Source organism: Spermophilus citellus, assembly GCF_964194105.1.
Source record: "Spermophilus citellus genome assembly, chromosome: 4".
NCBI lineage: Eukaryota > Metazoa > Chordata > Mammalia > Rodentia > Sciuridae > Spermophilus > Spermophilus citellus.
Genome location: NC_138185.1, coordinates 201,472,021 through 201,494,901, shown reverse-complemented (window position 1 = coordinate 201,494,901; position 22,881 = coordinate 201,472,021). Strand labels below are relative to the sequence as shown.

Genomic DNA, 22,881 nt, shown 5'->3' with positions numbered 1-22,881 from the left:
GAGGGATTACCTGAGTGGCACTGAAGGCAGGTGGGCTTAAGGGAGGGGCTGGGTCACTGGGACTGTGCCTTTGGGGTACGTATTTTGTATCTGGTGAGTGGAGTCTCTCTCTGCCTCCTGATCACCCCATGAGCTGTTTCCCTCCGCCACGCTCTTCCACCACAATGTCCTGCTCACCTCCAGCCCTGAGGAATGGAGCCAGCCTGCTATGGAAGAGGCCTCTCAAACTGTGGGCCCCTAAATCAACTTTTCCTCCTCTGCAATTGTCCTGCCTGGATCTTTTTATCACAGCAGTGAAAAAGCTGACCAAAACAGGAAGCTTCCACACTGGTGGGTGACAGACGCTCAAACAGCTGCTCAAACGAGTGTGTCATTAGAAAGAGCAGCAAGTTCTGCGGGGGGGGGGAGGGGGGGGAGTTGGCAGGGTGCTGGGAGAAGACCACCTCCCACGGGAGGGTTTTCTAGAAGTTTGAGTGAGTGGAGCGGCCGGTCAAGACCCTGTGGTGGGAGGAAAGCAGAGGGGACCAGGAGACACACAGGGGCCCGAGAGCTGGCTCTAGGGCAGGAAGCCACCAGGGGTCTCCAGTGGAAGCCAGCAACCTGAGGGGCTGGTGGAGGGGCCAAAAGTCAGGTTTGTGTTCTCAAAGCCCAGGCTGCCTGAGGGAGACCCAGCTGGAGGGGAGGGAGGACCCGTTAGGAGACGGCTGGGGTGCCCCAGGGATAGCTGAGGTGACATGGGGGACAGAGAGAGAAAGGACAAGGTGGGTGTTCCCTGTGATTCTCTCCAGCCCTGTCCCCCAGCCGCTCCCACCCCACCCCAGCACAGACAGACAGACACACCCACCTACCCACAGACAGACAGACACACACACCACAGCCATTCCCAGCTGAGGGCAGACTACCTTCAGGACTTGGAGGCCCTCGTTGGATTCCAGTCCCCTGCTGAGTCTGGAGACCCCTTCGTTGCCAATATCATTGCCACTGACATCTAGGTGGGTCAGGTGGTTGTTGAGTCTGAGGACCTCCCCCAGGGCCAGAGCCCCTTCGTTCCCAAAGCCATTCATGGAGACATCCAGTTTCATCAGGGTCACATTACCCTGGTGGCAGAGGGACAACACCAGCCTCAAGTTTATGGGTGACTCACCCAGGCAACCCCTCCAGCCTCTACCTGCTGCTGCATGGACACCTAGCACTCGGGGGTCCCCGGACCTGCCCCATCCCTCCCGCTCCCTCCCAGCTCGGTCTCAGGGACCTCTGGGACTTGGACAGGACCCTAACTCTTAATTGCACCGGACTCTTGAAGGGCCTAAGGAGGGCCCCCAGGCCTTCACGGCTGGGATTTATTAAAAAGTAACCCATCCAGGAGTTGTGGGAGAGAGACCAGTGACTGGGAGAGCATTTGTGGAGCTCAGTGAACCCTCATCAAGGAAGAGGTGCAGGATGGCAGGAGGGACGACCTGGCTGTCCCCACCTGGGCTCGCCGCACCACTCTCAGGGCACCTTACCCGGAGACCGTTGCACAAGGCCACTGCTCCCTGTGTGTGGAAGTGATTCCAGCTCAGATTCAGCACCTGGATCCCTACATTGATGTCTGGGAGGGAGAGGGAGTCAGCTTAGCATCCCCCGCACCCCCAAGAACCCGGCCTCAGGGTTCACATGGCATGCAAAGAGAAACACCCAGGCAATGATTTTTTTCAGTTATTCATTTAAACACATAATTTTCAGACTGTCCTCAATGCTGAGAAAGATGAAGGAAAATAATCTTACCCTTTTATAGCAGGTGGCAAGTAAGTGAGTATATAGTCTGTTTGGCAAATATTACATGATCGTAGCTATTTTCCCACTAAGATGTGCATGCATACCTTATCACAGAACTCTGAGACTTGTTCTAAGAAGACAGTACGGAAAGTGGGAAGGGCCCTGTACCTGTAGGTAGATGTTTGCAATGGCATCAATAATAAAGGTGAAATTTGTTACTCAGGGGAAAAGGGTAAAGAATATCGTAAATATCCATGTAGTGGAATATTATAAAGCCATTAAAAAGTGGATGGAAAGCTGGGTGTGGTGGTGCACACCTGTAGTCCCAGCAGCTCGGGAGGCTGAAGCTGGAGGATCGCAAGTTCACTAAGTCACCAGCCTCAGCAACTTAGCAAGGCTGTAAAAGCAACCTAGTGAGACCCTGTCTTGAAATAAAAAAATAAACAGGGCTGGGGATGTGGCTCAGGGGTTAAGCGCCCTTAGGTTTCAATCCCCAGTATCCCCATCCCCCTGCCAAAAAAATCGAGGGAGGCAGTGTGGACAAACAACCGTGCCAGGCTGCACACAGGAGGCGGGGATGGGCCTGGCGTGTTATGTCACGAGATGTCTGTTTCTTGGAGTGCCATGGGAACAGCGCTGGCTCTGGAGTTGCTCTTAGGAGAGCCTCAGAGACACGAGCAGCTGGAGGTGGGAGGTGCCAGGATCTGAGTTTGCACAGAGATCACACTTAAAAAAAAAAAACTAACGATGCTTTTTGGGGGCTGAAGGTGTAGAGTACTAGTCTCAAAGAAGAACATGCTTTTGCTCCTATACTCCACAGGGTTGGCAAAACTTCCTGTTCAACCACGTTGTGCTTTTTATTTGGGGAAAGTGGTTCTGCAGAGGGCACCATCAAAGGAGAGCATTGTCTTTGGGATCAGGAGGGAGTCTCTCTCTTTTCTATGTCGTGTGTGTGTGTGTGTGTGTGTGTGTGTGTGTGTGTGTGTGTGTGTGCTGGGAATGGAACTCAGGGCCTTGTGCACACTAGGCAAGTGCTTCTGCCACGTCCCTAGCCCTTCCTTTTTTCTGTAGGTACAGTGGGGACCTCTCACATCTGTCTGTCTCTCTGTGTCAATCACCAGGATGTACTGTTAGTAACTCACACCTTATATTGTTGTGATAATGATAGTCTCCTGCCTTCATTCTCTTTCCTGCGCCTCTTTCCCTCACTTTCTTCTCCTCTCCTCTGCCAACTCCCTCATTGAAGATTCTCCGAGCACATCGGCATCCCTTAAGTGGCCACATAATTGAACCCAGAGGCTCATCTCATCTAACAGTTGTGTGACCTTGGCTAGTTCACCCATCTGTTCCTCATGAGCTTCCTTGTCTGTAAGATGGAGTATTAACCTGTGTAGGGATTTTGTGAGGATTGATGTGACATGGGACTCTGATGCCCCTCACTTAGTAATCACTTACTGTTTGAGAGCTTTACTACTAATAATTTTTTTGTTGTACTGAGGATTTAACCCAAGGGCACTTTACCACTAAGCCACATCCCCAGCCTTTTAAAATTTTTCCTACTTTGAGACGGAGTCTTGCTAAGTTGTTTAGGGCCTTGCTAAGTGGCGGAGGCTGGCTTTGAACTTGTGATCTTCCTGCTTCAGCCTCCTCAGCCGCTGGGATTACAAGTGTGCACCACCGTACCCAGCTAAGAATAACATTCTAAAAATCTTCACCCACAGGACTATCATAACCACAGGAAGATAGAACACATTCTGGTTTCCTTTAAATTCACGACCTCAGCTTTCAGTGGAGGCTGAACAGTGGTCCCTTTCCACCTCTCCTTCCTCCCAAATGCTTTCTCTACAGTCAGCAGAGGGTCTTGCTTCTCACTGCCCTGGAGCAGCAGCACAAGGAGGTGGGGCTCATCCTCCCAGCAACCCTCCCCTCAGCGGCCAGCCTTGCTGCCTCCGCCTCTTCAAGGCTCTCTAGGGCCAGGCCCCTTCCTCTTGCGAACTCCTCCTTTAATTATCTTCCCTTCTTTCTGCAGCATCAGTTTCTTTTACTTCTTTCAGCATTTTTCAGCCTTAAAAATCATTCCTGGCCTCTTGTCTCCCTCGGGCTCCTGCCTCCTCAGTAGCTCCAGCCTCCCCAGCCTCTGGTGCCCTGGCCTCCTCTTTGCACCCATTTGTGCCTCCAGCTGGGTTTCCGTGCTCACCCACTCCACCCAACTCTCACCAAGTGGCCGACTATCTCCGTGCTGTTGAGACTTGGGGTCACTTTTCCGTCCTCATCATTAGATCTTAAGCAACACTTAAGTGGACCCTGCTGACCGCTTCCTCTCCAAACAGCTCTCTCCCTTGTTTTCTTGAGACCTCATTTTCCTGGTCACCCTCCTGTTTGATTGACACTCCTCAGATCCCTGCTCCTCTGCAGCAGCACCTGCACATGTTGGAGTGACCCAGGCGTCAGTACCAGAGAACTCAAGCCTCTACACTTCTTGCCTTGATCTGGTCTCGTGGATTAAATACGTCGCCCTGCCTGTGACTCCCAGGTGCTACATCCAGTGCTGATCTCACCACCAAGCTCTAAGGTCCTGCAACAAACCACCTCCCCAACTTCTCCACTGAGAAGTGCTGAGTGGCCATCGACTACCAAAATGTAGCTGTTGCCCCCTGAGTTTTCCCCACCCAGGTAAAGGGCACCACGTCCAGCCAGCAGAGAAGGCGAGATGAGCAGGTGTCCATCTTTATTCCTAACTCTCCTTCAGCTCAGCAAGGCCTTTTCGCCTCACCCCCAAACACATTCGGAACCCATCCACTCTTCTGTCTCGCTCACACGAGATGGCCTTGTCTTCCCCAGGCTAGGGACAGCTTCCTAATTAATGGCTGTCCCTCTGTTTGTGTTCTTCATTGTTCTTCATGCCAGACAGAAGTTTCCAAATTGCAAATCAAACTGTGACCTTCCCCGATGTGGAATTAAATCCAGATGTTGTCCATGCCATGGGCCACCTGCAAGACTTCCGTTCCTTCCAGTCTCCTCCCTGTCCCCTCTATTCCTGCCACCCTGTCCTCCGATGTTCCTCAAACACGCAATGCCCTGACCTTGCTGCCTGGAATGCTGAACCCCAGAACTCAGTGTGGTCATCTTTGTTATTCAGGTCTCAGCAAAGAGCTCCCCTCCCCGTGGGCCTGGCTTCCCCCCACCCCGCCCCCAACCCTCCCTGTCCACTGCAGCTTGTCCTCCTTGTTTCTATTCTTTGCCCAGGGATGGCCATTTAGGTACTGTCCCAAGTTTTATAGCGATGCTACAGTAACCTCCTTGGACATCTGTCTGTGCGTGTGGAGGAGGGGGTCGCTGTTCAATCCCATCGTCACTCTGAACAGTGGCTTTCCTTAGCAGCCTGTCAGTGATCCTGTTTCTCCCCACTGTCTGAAGTTTGGATATTCATTGACTTTAAACTCTTATAGCTTGGAAAGATGAAAAGGGTCATCTTCTTTGCTGCATTTCTCTAATTACTAAAGGGGTTGGGCAGTGGACTTTTCTCTAGTGCTGCCCATATGCCTTGACCATTGTTCTACTGGGGGTATTTATTAACCTATAGGTCTTATTAATATAGGATTTTTTTTTTGGGGGGGGGCTACTGGGGATTGAACTCAGGGGCATTCAACCACTGAGCCACATCCCCAGCCCTATTTTGTATTTTATTTAGAGACAGGGTCTCACTGAGTTGCTTGGCATCTTGCCGTTGCTGACACTGGCTTTGAACTCGCGATTCTCCTGCTTCAGCCTCCTGAGCTGCAGGGATTACAGGCATGAACCACTGTGCCTGTATTTTTTTTTTTTTTTTTAATTATTGTTTTGAGATAGAGTCTTGCTCTGTTGCCCACACTGGCCTCCAACTCACAACCCTCCTACCTCAGCTTCCAGACTTAGCTGAGACTATAGGCACATGCTACTATGCCAGGAGATATATAGAATCTTTTATCAATAGTCTGAACATTAATCTTATACAAGTGCTGCAAATATTCACTCCCTGTCCCCTCTGTGGCTTATCTCTTAGAGTCGGCCATGGTGGCTCTTGTATTTCTTGTGATACTGGGTATTGAACCTAGGCGTGCTCTACCACTGACCTACACCCCCAGCCCTTTTTATTTTTTCTTTTGAGACTGGATCTTGCTAAGATGCTGAGGTTGGCCTAGAACTTGCGACCCTCCTGAGTAGCTGGGTTATGAGTGGATGTCATCCTGCCTGGCCTATGGTGTCTTTTTTATCATACATGTTTAAAGTGCATTGTTGTTAATGTATGGATTGTTTTCATTACAGTTTGTGTTTACTGTACCACGTGTAATAGTCCTCGGTCTCCTTAAGCTCAGCAAGTTGTTCCTCTCCATGGTCTTCTAATCATTGGAAAGTTTTACTTCCCACATCTCGGTGTTTGCTTCATTTAAAGTGTTTTTTTTGGGGGGGCATGGTTTACGTCACTTTTATAGTCCAAATATTCAAAATTAATTTAAAAATAAAGGGTGATTCAGCTCTGATAAATGAACTTTCTCTCAATCCCTCCCCTTGGCTGGTCACTTTCCCTCACGGGGACGTACTCAGCATCTGTCCCAGTTGTTCCCCTCCTGTATCAGAGATTTGGTTGTGACTGAGATCCAGGTTCCTAATTAGGTAATTGATCTAGAGGAACAAATGGTGAGAAAGGAGGTTATTTTTGTCTTCTGACTGAAAAATCTCTTACTTATCTCAGGGCAGTATGGTGGAGAGCTCCCAGGTACTAAAAACTAGGTGGGCTAGGGCTCTTAGACTGAAAGCTTCATGAACTGTTGATAGTCACTGTGACAAGGCAGTGCCACCCTGAGAGCCCCACTGCTTACTGGGATTTTACCAGGGTTGGAAGAGACCAAACCCTCATCCACTTCCAGACCATGTAAGTAGCCTTGCTCCACCATGCCCAGCACAGCCCGAGTCACCCAGATCCCCTAGACCTGCCCACATGGCTCACCTGCACCCCTTGCTCCTTACCGACAGGGCTTGGCAGAAGAGGTCTATGGCTTCCTCATTGAAGTTATTTCCTAAAGTGAGGGGGTTACATTAGCAATGCACTCTGCACTGTGGCCCTCTTGCCCACCCACATCACAGCCCTGCCAGTCCTCTGCACTCCAGAACAATCAGACGTGGGAAAGTTGACAAGCACTTAACGCAAATGTGTAGACGCAAGAAAACGTGAGAGAATGCTCATCTCCTTTAATGTGTCCTTCTCTCTGTGACAATTGACATTTCAAAGAAGAGGAAATAAAAATGGAAACAACCATCTTAAAAGAGGTTCTTTTCAAATAATAATAATGTGGGAATGTAATAAAGATAATAATATAATTCACCATAGCCAAACTATGGAACCAGCCTAGGTGTCCATCAACAGATGAATGGATAAAGGAAATGTGGTATATATACACAATGGAGTTTTATTCAGCCACAAATAAAAATGAAATAATGGCATTTGCAGAAGAATGGATGGAACTGGAGACCATCATAATTAAGTGAAATAAGTCAATCTCAGATGGTTCAGGGTCATATGTTTATTCTTATCTGCTGAAGTAGAGAGGAAAAAGAAAAACAAAGTTTGGGGTAGATCTCCTAAAAATGAAAGGGAGATCACTAGAAGAAAGGGACTAAGGGGTGAGAGACAGGGAGGGAGGGGGGAGTGCTGGAGAGTGAGCTTAGCCAAATTATCTTGTTATATTGTTTGCAGGTATTGTTATATTGTTTGCTGGAATTTGAATCCAAGAACAGTGACTTCAACACCCACCCATTTAACCATTTGATTCACAAACATCTTGCTATTAACCCTTTGGGGACAGTACAGAGAAACCGTCCATTGGTAGAATTTTAATCTGGTACAGGCTCCTTACGGGAAATTCGGAAATTAATTTTTAACTTCACAAAAGTGGATATATCTTTATATTCGGTAATTATACTCCTGGGTGTCCATCTAGAATACTAGGACATGTGCCCAAAAGATGTATGAACAGGAAAGTCCTTTGAATCATTAGTTGAATGATTGAAAAATTAGAAATGATATGAGTCCCATCCCCCAACAGAGGGATGCTAAATGATGCTGTGGCCATGACAAGGAAGACTGCCCAGCGAAGGGGAAATAGCTATTTGTTCTGTCATGGAAAGAAATCCAAGTTATATTTAGAGGGAAACAAGAAATTCAAGAATAATACCTCACATAGAGTAACATTTACATTAAAAGAGAAACTATTTTTCCCCTGGATACTTTTAAGGTCTCTGTATCAAGTGCTTTTTCAGTGATACATTCAAGTGTGAATTTCTTTTTATTTACCTTTTTTAGAACTTACTCGGATCCCCGAATGCTTCAAATTCAAGAAGCACGGCAACTATTATTTGCTCACTTGTTTTTTTCCTCCTTCAGGAACTCCTAGTAGCTATATTGAGTCTATTCATGATCCTACACTCTTTTATCTTTTATTTTCTCTCCATTTTTCTCTTTCTACACTGTAAATATATTTAGATAAATGTGTTTTGGCTAATTTTATTGACCTGTGTCTACCGCACTTTTTGGACATATGTATTGAATCTGTAATTTCAAGGAGGACGTATTTCACTTGTTGATATTCTTGTGGGGAGGAGAGTTCTTTTAAAAAGAATGATCTCTTCTGTTTTTATCTATGCATTTATTTTTATTTTCATCTTATTTTTTTTGTACAGGGGGTTGAACCCAGGAGTGACTGAATTCTACCACTGAGCTACATCCCTAACTCTTTTTATTTTTATTTTGAAACAGGGTCTCACTAAGTTGCTTAGGGCCTCACTAAGTTGCCGAGGCTGGACCTTCGACTTGCAATCCTCTGGCCTGAGCCTCCTGAGTCACTGGAATTAAGGCATGTGCCATAGTGCCGGACTTTCATGGATGGACACAATACCTTTATTTATTTATTTATTTATTTATTTATTTATTTATTTATTTATTTTTTATGTGGTGCTGAGGATCCAACCCAGTGCTCCACACGTGCAAGGCAGGCACTCTACCGCTGAGCTATAGCCCTAGACCAGGATCATGTGCAATTAATGTGCATTTCTTGGCTTAGGGGTTCCAGGATCCTGCAGTCAGCGTACATCTGTAAACCTGAATGAGGAGCGATCTGGGGGAACTGGAATTCTCACCCGACTTTTTCCCCCATGGGAGATGTTACTAAGCTAATTTAAAAACAGGAGGGCTTCGGGTGGTAACAAATGCAGTTAAGCCAATCGGGGACACAGGACAGAGTGGTGGTGGAGGGCTGCGGTTTGGATAGGGTGGTTAGGAGAGCCTCCTCTCCAAGGGGGTGACATTTGAGCTGAGACCTGAGAGGAAGCCTCATAAACCAAGACCTCTGCAGGCAGGGACGTCCAAGGGGAGGGCAGAATATGGCAAAGCAGGTCGGTGGGGAGCAGCTTGTTGAGGATGGCAGGGAGCCATGTGACTGTACAGGGGGAGGGAAGCCATGGGGAGGGGCAGGGTGCCCGGCTTGGCAGGGCAGACACAGCATTCTGGTCAGGTCAACCAGATGCGGGTTCTCTCTGCCCTTCCCCTCCTGCCCCTTTGATTCCCGATGCCTTCCCCGTCCCCTTGCCCGGCTCACCTGACAGTCCAAGGTTCCAGAGCGAAGATGTGTTCCTCTGGAGGAACTCGGAGATGACTTTGGCCCCCTCCAAACCAATGTCATTTTTCGAAACATTCTAAAAGGCAAGAGTACCCTTGTGTATGTAAAATCCCACCAAAGGGGCCTCACTAACAAGGGCATCCAGGTAGGGTTCAAGGTGGGGAGGAGGGACTGGCTGATGGAGTGGCCGGAGGCCAGAGAGGGAGGCTTTCCTGACCCAGGCCGGAGGTCTGTTTCTCTGAAGCTGGCTTAATTAAGTCCCCGCTCCCCCAATTTAGCCCACGTACTTCTGATGAGCACATTATTTATTATTATTATGATGATCATCATCATTATTATTTTGTTTGTTTGGAAATCCAAACAGCTTCATTTGACGAGTTGGGCATAAACAACTAAAAAAATGAGTTGAGAGTAAATAAGATTCTACTCATTGATTCACAAAATATGATTCACAAAGGTAGCAGAATACAACAATTACTAATAGGGCATTATGTAAAATTGTGGATGTGTAATCGACGTGATTCTGCAATCTGCATTTGGGGTAAAATTGGGGGTTCATAACCCACTTCAATCTAATGTATGAAATATGATATGTCAAGAGCTTTGTAATGTTGTGAACAACCAATAAAAAAAAAGGAAAAAAAAAAAACAAAACCAAAAACAAAATATGATTCGCTACCCTAGAAAGAGCCGGGGATATATGAGGACAGAGTCCTCTCAGGCAGTGAGAGAGACTCCATAGAAACCAGCCATCAGGGGGCTGGGGATGTGGCTCAAGCGGTAGCTCGCTCGCCTGGCATGCGTGCGGCCCGGGTTCGATCCTCAGCACCACATACAAACAAAGATGTTGTGTCCGCCGAGAACTAAAAAATAAATATTAAAAATTCTTTCTCTCTCTCTCTCTCTCCAAAAAAAAAAAGAAAGAAAGAAAGAAAGAAAGAAACCAGCCATCAGTGTCTTGCTTGATTTCCTCCCCTTCTTTAAAAAAAATTATTTTGGAACTGGGGATTGAACCCAGGGGTGCTCTACTGCTGAGCTACATCCCCAGCACTTTTTACTTTTTCTTTTTGAGACCGGGTATCACTAAATCGCTCAGGCTGGCCTTGAACTTAAGATCCTCCTGCCTTAGTCTCCTGAGTTGCTGGGATTACGGATGTGAGCCACCATGCCCGGCTCTTTTCAAAATTTTTATGGTATTAAAACATAACATAAGATTTACCATTGTAACCTTTTTTAGGTATAAGGTTCAGAGATATTAAATATATTTCTATTGTTGTATAACCATCACCACCACCTATCTTCAGGCACATTGGGTTTTATGATATTATTTCATGTCTTTATCTCCTTTAAGAAAGTTCACCTTAAGATAATGGTGCAAGAGGTAAACTTATCCACTTACAGGCTTATAAGGTGCAGAGAGAAATGGCTCCTTAGAAACTGTGATACACAATGGAATATTAATCAGCCTTAAAGAAGAATGAAAATATGGCATTTGCTGGTCAGTGGATGGAACTGGAGACTATTATGCTAAACCAAATAAGCCAATCCCCCCCAAAAAAACCAAAGGCCAAACATTTTCTCTGATATGGTTCCTATGACATACAGATGCTAGTTCACAATCGACGGGGGAGAAAAGAGGTTTTATAGATTGGGGGGTGTGAAAGGAAGGGAGGGGGCACAGGGGTTGGAATGATGGTGGAATGAATCAGACGTTATTACCCTATGTGTGTATATGATTACACAATCTGTGTAACTGTACATCATGTACAGCCAGAAGAATGAGAAGTTATACTCCATTTATGTCCTATGTGTCAAAATGCATTCTATCATGTGTAACTAATTAGAACAAATTAAAAAAAGACCCCCAATAAAGAAAGACTGGGGTTATGGCTCAGTGGCAGAGCGCTTGCCTCACACATGTGAGACACTGGGTTTGATCTTCAGCACCACATGAAAATAAAGAAAGAAAATAAACTGTGTCCATGTATAACTTTAAAAAAATGAAAAAAGAAAGAAATGGCTCCTTAGGGTTTCTTATGGCCACAGGGAATCCAGTCCATCACCAGCCTCTGATGGGTGGCCCTCATCTGAGTAGTCCCATCTAGAGGGGAAGAGCCTGCTGACGGGTTTCAGACAGCCCAGGGCTGCCCTTGGAGTGACAGGGGATTCTGCCTGGGCTCCCGTGGGCTCTGGGCCCCCAGTGTGGTGGAGGAGCCAGCAGAGTAGGGCACCTACCAGCTCCTGGAGGTAGTAGTTCTCCTGCAGCATTTGCACCAGGCAGATCACGCCCGTGTCCATGATGCAGTTGTCTTCCAGCTCCAGTTTGGTGATGGTTGTGTTAGACTTCAACCACCCAAGGGGAGCGGGGGAAAGAAAGAGAAACGGTTGGTGACCTCCCCAGTACCTGGCTCGCTCTGGTCTAGAGCTGGGCCCTTCTCCTGAAATCCCAGACTATCAGGGGTGCTGTGGTTTGGATGTGGTTTGTCTTCCTAGGATTTGTGCATTGAAGGCTTGGACCCTAGAGTGTCGATGCTAAAAGACAGAGGGAACTTTAAGAGGTGGGGCCTAATGAAAGGTTGTTATAAGGCAGAGGAGCCTGTAATCCCAGTGACTTGGGAGGCTGAGGCAGAAGGATTACAAGTTCAAGGCCAGCCTGGGTAACTTGGTGAGACCTGCCTCAACATTTTAAAGGTGATGTAGCTGGTGATATAGAATGCCCTGGGTTCAGTCATTATGTGATCTTTCCCTCTTACATGTACTCCTGCCATTGGGATGCCACCCACCATGAGCCCTTTACCTGAGCTGAGCTGATGCCAGTGCCATGCTCTTGAACCTGGTTAGCTAAACAGACCTCTTTTCTTTGTAAAGTTATCCAGCCTCAGATATTCTGTTATATTTATGGTAAATGAACTAACACAGAGTGTGGAGGTTAGATTAGGGATACTAAAGGAAAGAGAGGACAAGAAGAAAAACAGAGGATGAGCCATCGCATTGAGTTTTGCTAGAATAATATGCTTTTCTGGGAGTACTTAGAAGGGGATCATTAAGTTAAAGGCCTGAAAAGTGAGAGGCACAAGAATGAGCTAAGTCGATTTTAACCCTATTGCCCAATCTTACACCTACTATAAGATTAAGAGACACTTGAGACCTTTAACAAGGGAACTTAAACTTGAAGGTCCTTGAAAGGAGGTCCCCTGAGGCATTTATCTTGCTTTGCTTTGCTTTGCTTCTTCAAGGGTGTTTTTTCCATTTTGCCTTCTTCTTACCTGAGGTCACCTCAAGCCTGTTTGGAAGGTGCTGGGCTTAGCTCTTTGTATCTAAGTCCAGGCTATTCTACATTCCTGATGGGAGCAAGATGAAAGGAAACATTGCAGCATGAAGGATTGGGGTTAGCTCTAACCAAAACTTTTATTCTCCCCTTCTGCCCCTCATTCACAGTACAAGCAGGTGCAAAGAAGAGTCGTATCTTTGGACTTGGCCATTTTCAAAGTCCACCAAACAGTGAGAGAAGCACCAAGTGGTCAGGAGGGCCCGATTCTCCATTCCAGGGAAAAAAGACAGGGATAGCTCCTGCTTCCACAACTCGGGGTGGTTCCCTTGGGGCTTACTGGAGGGTCCTCGAGTCTCCGCTGTCTCTCTGGAGTGGGCAAAATTCAGACCCGTTCAAAGGCCAGGGAGATGGCCCTGGGGTCTCCTTTCTAGGTGCTGTTGATCAGCGTTTGGACACTGCTGATTGTCACCTCCAGAGTCATGCTGGGGACCAGCACTTTGCAGGGTAAACGGGGAGGCCCTATCACCAAGCCAGCACCTGCTTGTCACTCTCTATGCTATCTGCTAGGGGAACAAGGGTGAAGAGAGAACCTCCTGACTCTCACGGCCGCCCCGACAGGGTGTTGGGCGAGTGAGCTGTACTCCCAGGGCTGAAACAGGATCCCTGTGATCATGCTCTTAAAGCCAGCGGGGTGAATCTGTGAAAAATTCAGCAGTACAAACAGCAAATAAAAGCTCCTGCCATCAGAGTGTCACACCATTGGCTGCCAAGTGAACAATCCTGAGAGTCAGAGAGGAAAAAACTACCCTCCCCAAACAGAAACTGCAGCCACTGAGTATACAAGTCCGAGAGGATGTCACCGTTATGCAGTTTTCCTCATGAAGTCCATGATGGTCCACTCCTATGCTTTATTAATCAGCCTTTCAGCCCTCAGTAAATTTCAAGATGGCTTTGTTCCTTCTCTGGTTTTTCCTCCCCTCACCTTTTTTTTTTTTTTTTGGTACTGGGGATTGAACCCAGGGGTGCTTAACCACTGAGCCACATCCCCAGCCCTTTTTACTTTTTATTTAGAGATAGGGTCTCACTAAGTTGCTTAGGGATGAGGCTGGCCTTGAACTTTTGATCCTCCTGTCTCCTCCTCCCCAGCTGCTGGGATTATAGGTGTGCACCACTGGGCCTGGCTCTCATGTAACTTTTTCTTGAGGGGTGCAACTGGGGGTGGAACTCAGGGGCACTGGACAACTGAGCCACATTCCCGGCCATTTTTTTTTTTTTGTATTTTATCTAGATACAGGGTTTCACTGATTTGCTTAGCACCTCGCTGAGTTGCTGAGGCTGGCTTTGAACTTGCAATCCTCCTGCCTCAGCCTCCTCACCGCTGGAATTACAGGTATGCACCACGGCACCTGGCTCTCATGTAACTTCTTAATGGCCATGAGCTTGTGGGGCAGAGGATGTAGAAAATAAGACCCTCTACTCCTCAAAGGCATTTGCCAGGCCAACCAAGGACCAGTACCCCAAATGACCAGCTTGCCATGTGTGTCCTGAGGACTCACATAGGATCACGTTCCAGCAATGAGCAAGGACAGTGCTTCATGCATTGCCATTGCCTTGTGTCCCATGATTCGATACACGCCGAGGAGGGGAATTGCCTCCCTCATTCATCGCCCTACACATCTGCATCCCTGAACCTGGCCACTCCCTCCAAGGCTCTTCTCTTTTGCACCTGTAGCTGGCTTCTCCCTGCTCTCTGCCACTCATTTGCTACTGAATTCACGGGCCCCTTTTCTCCATTCAGGCCCTTTAAAAATAACATGTTTTCAGAATTCTTCCTCAATCCTCTTTATCTCTGTTCTTTCTTTCCATGGACAATTTTTTAAAAAATATTATTTTTTGTTGTAGCTGGACACAATACCTTTCCCTTTATTTTTATGTGGTGCTGAGGGTGGAACTCAGTGCCTCTCACATGCCAGGTGAGCCCTCGACCACTGAGCTACAAACCCAGCCCCGCCATGGACAATTTAATTGTTATCAATTTTTAATTATTATCATTTTTTAAATATTGCCTCCCAAGAGCATCTGCCTCTTCACCTTACTGAGCTTTTTTAAACATCCAACTTTCCTTTTACCATCCTAAGTGAACAGTTGCTAACACACAGTTGTTAACATCTCTGGGATGAGAATCGGTTTTATATATAATCAATTGGAATTATATAAAGCTATGATGGATTCAAAGTCGAGTCCTTGCTTGATTAGGGCCAAACCAAGAGATAAAATTATTCCTGTAGGAAAACATGATTTACTCTACAGAATGGTCTTGAAAAATTATAATGCTGCAAAAGGCAGACGGAGGATGGAAACACTCAGCAGCCGATCCGTTTCTAGCAGAGGTGAGCTTTGGCCTGGAGACCCAGGTCTGCACTTTATACTGTGCTCTGGCCTTGACTCTGGGGCCCAATTCCAGCCCAGCCCCTTTTCCTTGTCCCACGGGCTGGTGCTTTGCTTCCTGAATGTGAAAGAGCACAGACTTCAAGGTCTAGGTATCTAGAAATGTCCTTCCAGAGCTAAAGGGAAGTCCACACGTTGACGGGGAAACTGGCAGAGGAGCAGAGACCAGGACAGGTGTCCCTCAAGGTCACTTTTCAGCCTTGGAGGGAGGAGCCCTCTGGATCTTGGGCCTGCCACCTTGTCCACCCTCCTCCGCCACGCCCCCCTTGCCATGCTCACCACCATGGCTATAGCGATAGCCTTGGTGCCCCTGGGGCCCAGCCCATGGTAGTTGAGGTTCATGTGGGGCTCCTCCATGTTCCGGATGAAGTAGGAGACAGGCACTACACCCACCAGTTTGCAGGCCTCCAGGTACAGCTCCTTTGGTCCAATTGTAAAGAACTTCTCCGTGTCTGCAGAGAAAGACAAGACTCAATAGGGCTCGACTTCTCTGCCCTCTGGCCTCAGGCAGGGTTTGCTTCCGACTGGGCTGTGCTCTGCCAGGGATCCACCCCTGTGGGTGTGCGCTCCAGAAGTCAACTCCAACCCCAAAGTCAGCCAGTGGTGGGAGAGGCAGATACAAATTCCAGGTTGCCCCAGATGGATGTCTCCCTCCGTGTAGGAGAAGGGGCCAGGGTGTCAGCCCTGGGCTTTCCTGGGAGAGATGAGCGGCGTACCCCACCCCACCTTCCCAGGCTGGAGGCATCCCGAGACCAATCGCCAGAGGCCCATCCCTCCTGCCACCCTGGGACAACTCTGAAGGGGAAAACAAAAGGCACAGAGCTGGGGACTTTTGATGGTTGAGGGGGGTCTCCATTTCAATTTTAGTTTCCCTGCCACCATTAAAACGTGAGCCATGAAGAAGGCTCAGAGAAGTAGACTCCTGTGTCGCCTTGAGATGGCCAATCAGTTCAAGGGGGAGAGACCTCCAAATTGGTGAGAAACAGAAAGACCTGCATCTGGGTGGCCTTATAGCCGCTGGTCATCCCTGCTTCTCCAGTGACAAATCCAGCCCCTAAATGTCCAGCCGGTAAGTACCAAAAAACAAAACCAAAAACCTGCAAAGAGAAGCAGGGGTTCCACCTCTCCATTGCCACCCTTAGGCTTTAGGACCATTCCAGCCTGGCCTGGGGACCCCAGGGCTGGGTCCTCTTTAGGCAAGTCCAGTGGGCGGCAGGGCTTCCCAGGGCCAGCTGACATCTACACTCGTGTGCTGTCTATTCGGATCCCAGGCCTTTGGCAACCCACACCACGAGTTTCTAAGGTAGACAGTGAGAGCTTGGAGGGTGAAAGGGCGATTCAGAGGGAAGCTGTTTTTTGCAAGCACAGCTCCAGACCGACCCTCTCCTTAAAATGCTCACTGGGCGAGGTTTCTCACCCTCCGTGTCTCTGGTATTTTGACTCAGGTCCTGCTCTGTTGTGGGGGACTGTACTGCAGGATATCCAGTAGGATTCCTTGGCCTGTACCCACAGGGTGCCTCCACCCCAAGTGTCCCCTGAGGTGTGCAGTTATCCAGGGGAGAACCACTGTTACATGGGAAAGAGCCCACAGTCTGGCCAACCCTTCTTCTCTAGGCTCCCCAGGAAGTCCTTCCAGCCCTTCCTCAGCATCTCAGCACCTGCAGCAGGTGCCCTGGAGCCAGAGCAGCTCAGCCCTGAGTTTCTGCTCAGGACTGAGTTGTCCGTGCCAAATTTAGCCATTAGAAGTTCTTGTTGGGCCAGCATCATTCTGAATGGAGAAAAATTGAAGGCATTCCCTCTAAGATCTGGTACAAGACAGGGATGCCCTCTCTCACCACTTCTGTTCAACATAGTCCTCGAAACACTGGCCAGAGCAATTAGACAGACGAAAGAAATTAAAGGCATAAAAATAGGAAAAGAAGAACTTAAATTATCACTATTTGCAGATGATATGATTCTATACCTAACAGACCCAAAAGGGTCTACAAAGAAACTATTAGAGCTAATAAATGAATTCAGCAAAGTGGCAGGATATAAAATCAACACGCATAAATCAAATGCATTCCTGTATATCAGCGACAAATCCTCTGAAACGGAAATGAGGACAACTACTCCATTCACAATATCCCCCCCAAAAATAAAATACTTGGGAATCAACCTAACAAAAGAGGTGAAAGACCTATACAATGAAAACTACAGAACCCTAAAGAGAGATATAGAAGAAGACCTCAGAAGATGGAAAAATATACCCTGTTCATGGATAGGCAGAACTAACATCATCAAAATGGCAATATTACCAAAAGTTCTCTATAAGTTCAATGCTATGCCAATCAAAATCCCAACAGCATTTCTTGTAGAAATAGATAAAACAATCATGAAATTCATATGGAATAATAAAAGACCCAGAATAGCAAAAACAATGCTAAGCAGGAAGTGTGAATCAGGCGGTATAGCGATACCAGACTTCAAACTATACTACAGAGCAATAGTAACAAAAACAGCATGGTACTGGTACCAAAACAGGCGGGTGGACCAATGGTACAGAATAGAGGACACAGTAACCAATCCACAAAACTACAACTATCTTATATTTGATAAAGGGGCTAAAAGCATGCAATGGAGGAAGGATAGCATCTTCAACAAATGGTGTTGGGAAAACTGGAAATCCATTTGCATCAAAATGAAACTGAATCCCTTTCTCTCGCCATGCACAAAACTTAACTCAAAATGGATCAAGGAGCTTGATATTAAATCCGAGACACGGCGTCTGATAGAAGAAAAAGTTGGCTATGATCTACATACTGTGGGGTCGGGCTCCAAATTCCTCAATAGGACACCCATAGCGCAAGAGTTAACAACTAGAATCAACAAATGGGACTTACTCAAACTAAAAAGTTTTTTCTCAGCAAAAGAAACAATAAGAGAGATAAATAGGGAGCCTACATCCTGGGAACAAATCTTTACTCCACACACTTCAGATAGAGCCCTAATATCCAGAGTATACAAAGAACTAAAAAAATTAGACAATAAGATAACAAATAACCCAATCAACAAATGGGCCAAGGACCTGAACAGACACTTCTCAGAGGAGGACATACAATCAATCAATAAGTACATGAAAAAATGCTCACCATCGCTAGCAGTCAGAGAAATGCAAATCAAAACCACCCTAAGATACCATCTCACTCCAGTAAGATTGGCAGCCATTATGAAGTCCAACAACAACAAGTGCTGGTGAGGATGTGGGGAAAAGGGTACTCTTGTACATTGCTGGTGGGACTGCAAACTGGTGTGGCCAATTTGGAAAGCAGTATGGAGATTTCTTGGAAAGCTGGGAATGGAACCACCATTTGACCCAGCTATTCCCCTTCTCGGTCTATTCCCTAAAGACCTAATAAGAGCATGCTACAGGGACACTGCTACATCGATGTTCATAGCAGCACAATTTACGATAGCAAGATTGTGGAACCAACCTAGATGCCCTTCAATAGATGAATGGATAAAAAAAATGTGGCATTTATACACAATGGAGTATTACTCTGCTTTAAAAAATGACAAAATCATAGAATTTGGAGGGAAATGGATGGCATTAGAGCAGATTATGCTAAGTGAAGCTAGCCAATCCTTAAAAAACAAATGCCAAATGACTGCTTTGATATAAGGGGAGTAACCAAGGACAGGGTAGGGACGAAGAGCTTGAGAAGAAGATTAACATTAAACAGGGATGAGAGGTGGGAGGGAAAGGGAGTGAGAAGGGAAATCGCATGGAAATGGAAGGTGATCCTCAGGGTTATACAAAATTACATATAAGAGGAAAGGAGGGGTAAGAGAAAAATAATACAAGTGGAAGAAATGATTTACAGTAGAGGGGGTAGAGAGAGAAATGGGGAGGGGAGGAGAGGGGAGGGGAGGGGGATAGTAGAGAACAGGATAGACAGCAGAATACATCAGACACTAGAATGGCAATATGTAAATCAATGGAAGTGTAACTGATGTGATACAGCAATCTGTATACGGGGTAAAAATGGGAGTTCATAACCCACTTGAATCAAACTGTGAAATATGATATATTAAGAACTATGTAATGTTTTGAACGACCAACAATAAAAAAAAAAAAAAGAAGTTCTTGTTGGCCAGAGGGAAGGTAACCTTCTGTTTTGTCCTTGGGACTAGCTCTGCCTTACCCTGGATGGCGACCCTTTCTGGCTGTCATATTTTAAGAAGCAGCTTGGAACAGCGCCGTCATTTGCTTCGGGTGTGGGGAGCAGGGGGTGGGGCGGGGAAGGACGCAGAAGCAGGAATCTTGGCAAAGCATCTAGGTTTGCAAGGAGCAAAATCCCATGTTGGAAGCGGTGTCAGTGAGAGCCTTGGGGTGGACAAGAAGACAGAGAGCAAAGAGATGCTGGGGGCAGCAGAGAGGAGGTCTGGGTAGACACTGTCTGCTGACTGACGGGGGGTGGGGTTCTAAGCTGACTGTGCAAATAAGCAGCACAGTTTAATTTTAATGGCTGAGTAGCCTTCCCTCCACCTCTGCAGACTGTGACCACTGCCCACCAGGGTGAGTCGGGCTAGCCTTAGCCTGGGAAATCTGCAAAAGAGGGTGGAGGTGTTGTTTGTAGTAAAGGTCTTTGCTCCCGCTCAGCCAGCCCTGAAACCCAGGAAGGCATGCACCTTGGGTTGATGACTTGAGCTTAGACTTGCTGAAGGCACACATGGGGCCCTCGAGTAGGGCTAAAGGTGAGTACTAATGTCTCTCTTCTGCGACTACAGGAACATCACATGAGATGCCATCGAGGGAAACATTTAAGACCAGAAACCCCTGTTCGTGTGTTGGTTCAGCTTTCAACAAGCTGATGTGTGCTCGTGTGGAAGCCTCGGGGCTGTGGCAGCCGTTGTCCCCAGCCAGCTTGGAGGAGAACCGAGTTTCCAGACATCCCCTGCAGGACCTCCCACTGGGTGGATGGGATTCCTCCAGGGGCCCAGGGGGCCCAGAACCAGCCACCCCCCACCATGTCACCTTCGATCTCCAAGTCTGTTTCCGAATCCTCCTTGGGGGGTTTCTCTTTCTCCACAGTTCCGATGGCTTCGGCCTCACAGTAGAGTGCGTCATCGCTGCCCTTGGGTGTTAACTCCCTGTCGTCCTCATCTGGAAGACAGAACCACCTGCTAGGTTCAGGGAAGGAAGCCTGCTGGCCTGTCAGTGTGCCTGCCACGGACTCTCCTTGTCTCTGTCACCTCCTCTGCCAGCCCTGCCAGGGTGACTGTCCCACAAGCCCTCCTTTCTAGACACAGCCCTGTCTCTGGGCTCGTGTCTTAGAGGTGGGCTCCAGTTCACTTTTCCCATCTCATTAGCTTGGGTGGGTTTTGGGGTCTGCTGTTCCTCTTCCGATTGAAAGGGTGTGTCCTGGAGTCCAGACATCCCCACCTTCAGGTGCAGATGGTGCGGGGGGCAGGGGCTGGGGGGAAGGAGCATGGTATGTGGTGATTTGGGACAAATACAAAGTAAAAGATCAAGGGGCAGTTTGGGGGAGCAAGAGAGAACACTTGACTCAAGTTGTGATCCCTCTTCTTCTCTTTCCAGCCCAACATTGTACCTATGACCAGGAAAAAGGGGCTTGAAACTCTCCCTTGGGCTGAAATCCATCACTATGATTGAACACATGCACCTTGGGTTGATGAGATGCTGGGGGGAAGCTGAGCCTCCCTCACAGGCCCCCACAGCCTTGCTATGGTTTTCCACTGGGCCCCTGATCTGGGGCCCATTGTAGGGATGGAGCTCAATCCTCCAGCATCTGCAGGGCTCTGGGGTTTAGGAAGCTGTGCTGTCCCTCCACACTGCCCAGGAGAACTCAGCCAGTCTACTCTCCGGGTGGCTGAGCATGTGTGTCGGAGTGCCACCTTTTGACCACTCAGATTCTAGGACGCTGGGGATCCTAACGATCCCACATAGGCTTGTGTCTTTTTTAGTCCTGGCCCAAAGACTGGCCCCCAACCTGTGACAAGGCCTGTGTGAAATGGGGTGCAAGTAGCAGTGGCCTGGTGATTGAGACCCACAGAGCAGCTGAGCTGCCCAACTGCAGCCCTGAGAAAAGAGATGCGATGCGTTTCTGAGTCTCACGATGCTCATCAGTCTAACAACTTTAGGATTCCAGTGGACCAGTGGGATGCCCGTAAATATTGAACAACAGGCTCTCCCAGAAAAAGAAATATCCTGATTTACAGTGTTAGCCAATTCATGGGGTGTCAATATTCCCAGCACAGCTGATTTCTAACGATTAAGGTGATGTCCACCAGCCCACAAAATGAAAATTAATTTGGCTTGTGCTAGCATGAGGCAGTCCCAGAACAGCATCTAACCATCTCACTCTTTGCCAAGCCCTGAACCCAAGTCAGTGTAGTGCATCCTGCCAATTCTGGGGGGAACCAGGCAGAGAGAGGGGTGAGGGCTCTGAGGTCCCTGTGATCACTGAGTGTCACCTTTTGAATTGGACTCGAGAGGCTCCTCATCATCGTCCATGCTGCTAAGACTCTCTTGAGGGCTGCTGCCAGCTTCTGGCCACCTCTCCGCTGCTTCACTAAGAAGTGCACCTGTCCATTCACCTCTGTGTCAAACTGGGCCTCCTGCCTTTGCATAGGCAAACCCTGGGGTGGGGGCTACAGTTACCATTCCAACCCAGCAAGCATCGGGGAGAGCGGGGAGAGCGGGCTTTGGGAGGATTTGGACATGCATGGGTGTGATCCCATCTCTGTCTGGGAGAGGTAGCAACTCCCCCTGCTCATCAGCTTTGTTCCTGAGAGCCCTGTGGAAAGGATGCCCACCCGCCTGCAACTTTGTGACTTAGGAGCCACCTTTCATTTCATCTTCAACATTCCATGACCTCATGTAGTAATTGTGATCCACGTAGGAGGACCTGGCAACAGCAGGATTCCCGCCCGCCTGGTGGCTCTAGAGGTCATCTTTTTCTCATATGTCCGCTGGGGCCAAGCCCAGGCTTGGCTGTGAGTGCTTGGGTGCTGTGGGAGGGCCTCTCAGTGGCAGTGTGTTTCCCTCTGAGTCAGGACCAAACTCAAGGCTCTTAATCAGGTGACCGTGAAGAGCTGCCACCATGTTCTTCTCTCAGGGTGACTGTGCTTCGGGTACGAAGTATTTCAGTGATGGGTGAAGTCAGTTTTCTCCCACTCCGTTCCTCTTCCTTTTTTCTTCCCCCCTTGGGACAGCATCCTCGACCTTGGAACAGAAGATCAAAAGCAAAGCACGAGAAACATATGTTCTATCACTACAGTTTGTTGCAGCCAAAGCACTGTTCAACCCCAGCCCCTGGGCTGCCTAACTTGAGACCAGGCAACCACCAGCCCGGGGCTCAGCGGTTTTCACATGCCCTGGAGTTGAAGTTCACTTGCAGTTTGCTGTCAAGAGAATCTGGAGGCGCATTTGTTCCTTCTTGATAAACTTTCGGCACATCAACCGTCAGGTCAGTGAGTGGAGGGCTTGGGGGATGTGAGAATCCCTTTGTGCCACTCGGAGGAACGATGACAATCTAGAAATGTGAATAGGAAAAACACAGTTAGAACCACGGATCAAAAGAAACACGTGCCCCCGAGGTGTGACTCCTTCCTTTGGACGTTCATGTTGAAAAACACTTGTGGAGCATCTTCTATGTTAGAAGGCACTAAGATAAGCACCCTGGTGGGTGGGACAAGGTTGTGATCCAGATGGGGACCTTTTAAGAGAAGTGTGACATGAGGTAGTCA

The 22,881-nt window shown here is 47.9% G+C and overlaps 1 protein-coding gene across 1 annotated transcript in view; it reads right to left on the bottom strand.

The window, feature by feature from the left end:
- The window catches only part of LRRC74A (leucine rich repeat containing 74A), a gene marked incomplete at its 3' end in the record, with an annotated part of 31,047 nt that extends 8,388 nt beyond the window's left edge, over positions 1 to 22,659 (bottom strand). Inside the window, exons 1-7 of the mRNA XM_081291855.1 lie at positions 21,607 to 22,659; positions 20,147 to 20,275; positions 15,409 to 15,581; positions 11,646 to 11,753; positions 9,390 to 9,486; positions 1,506 to 1,591; positions 903 to 1,097 (exon numbers count right to left, since the gene is read on the bottom strand). Coding sequence (XP_081147981.1) covers positions 903 to 1,097; positions 1,506 to 1,591; positions 9,390 to 9,486; positions 11,646 to 11,753; positions 15,409 to 15,581; positions 20,147 to 20,275; positions 21,607 to 21,646 — 828 coding nt within the window. The 5' untranslated portion in view covers positions 21,647 to 22,659. The remainder of the gene's footprint in view (positions 1 to 902; positions 1,098 to 1,505; positions 1,592 to 9,389; positions 9,487 to 11,645; positions 11,754 to 15,408; positions 15,582 to 20,146; positions 20,276 to 21,606) is intronic.
- Positions 22,660 to 22,881: the final 222 nt, after the last annotated feature.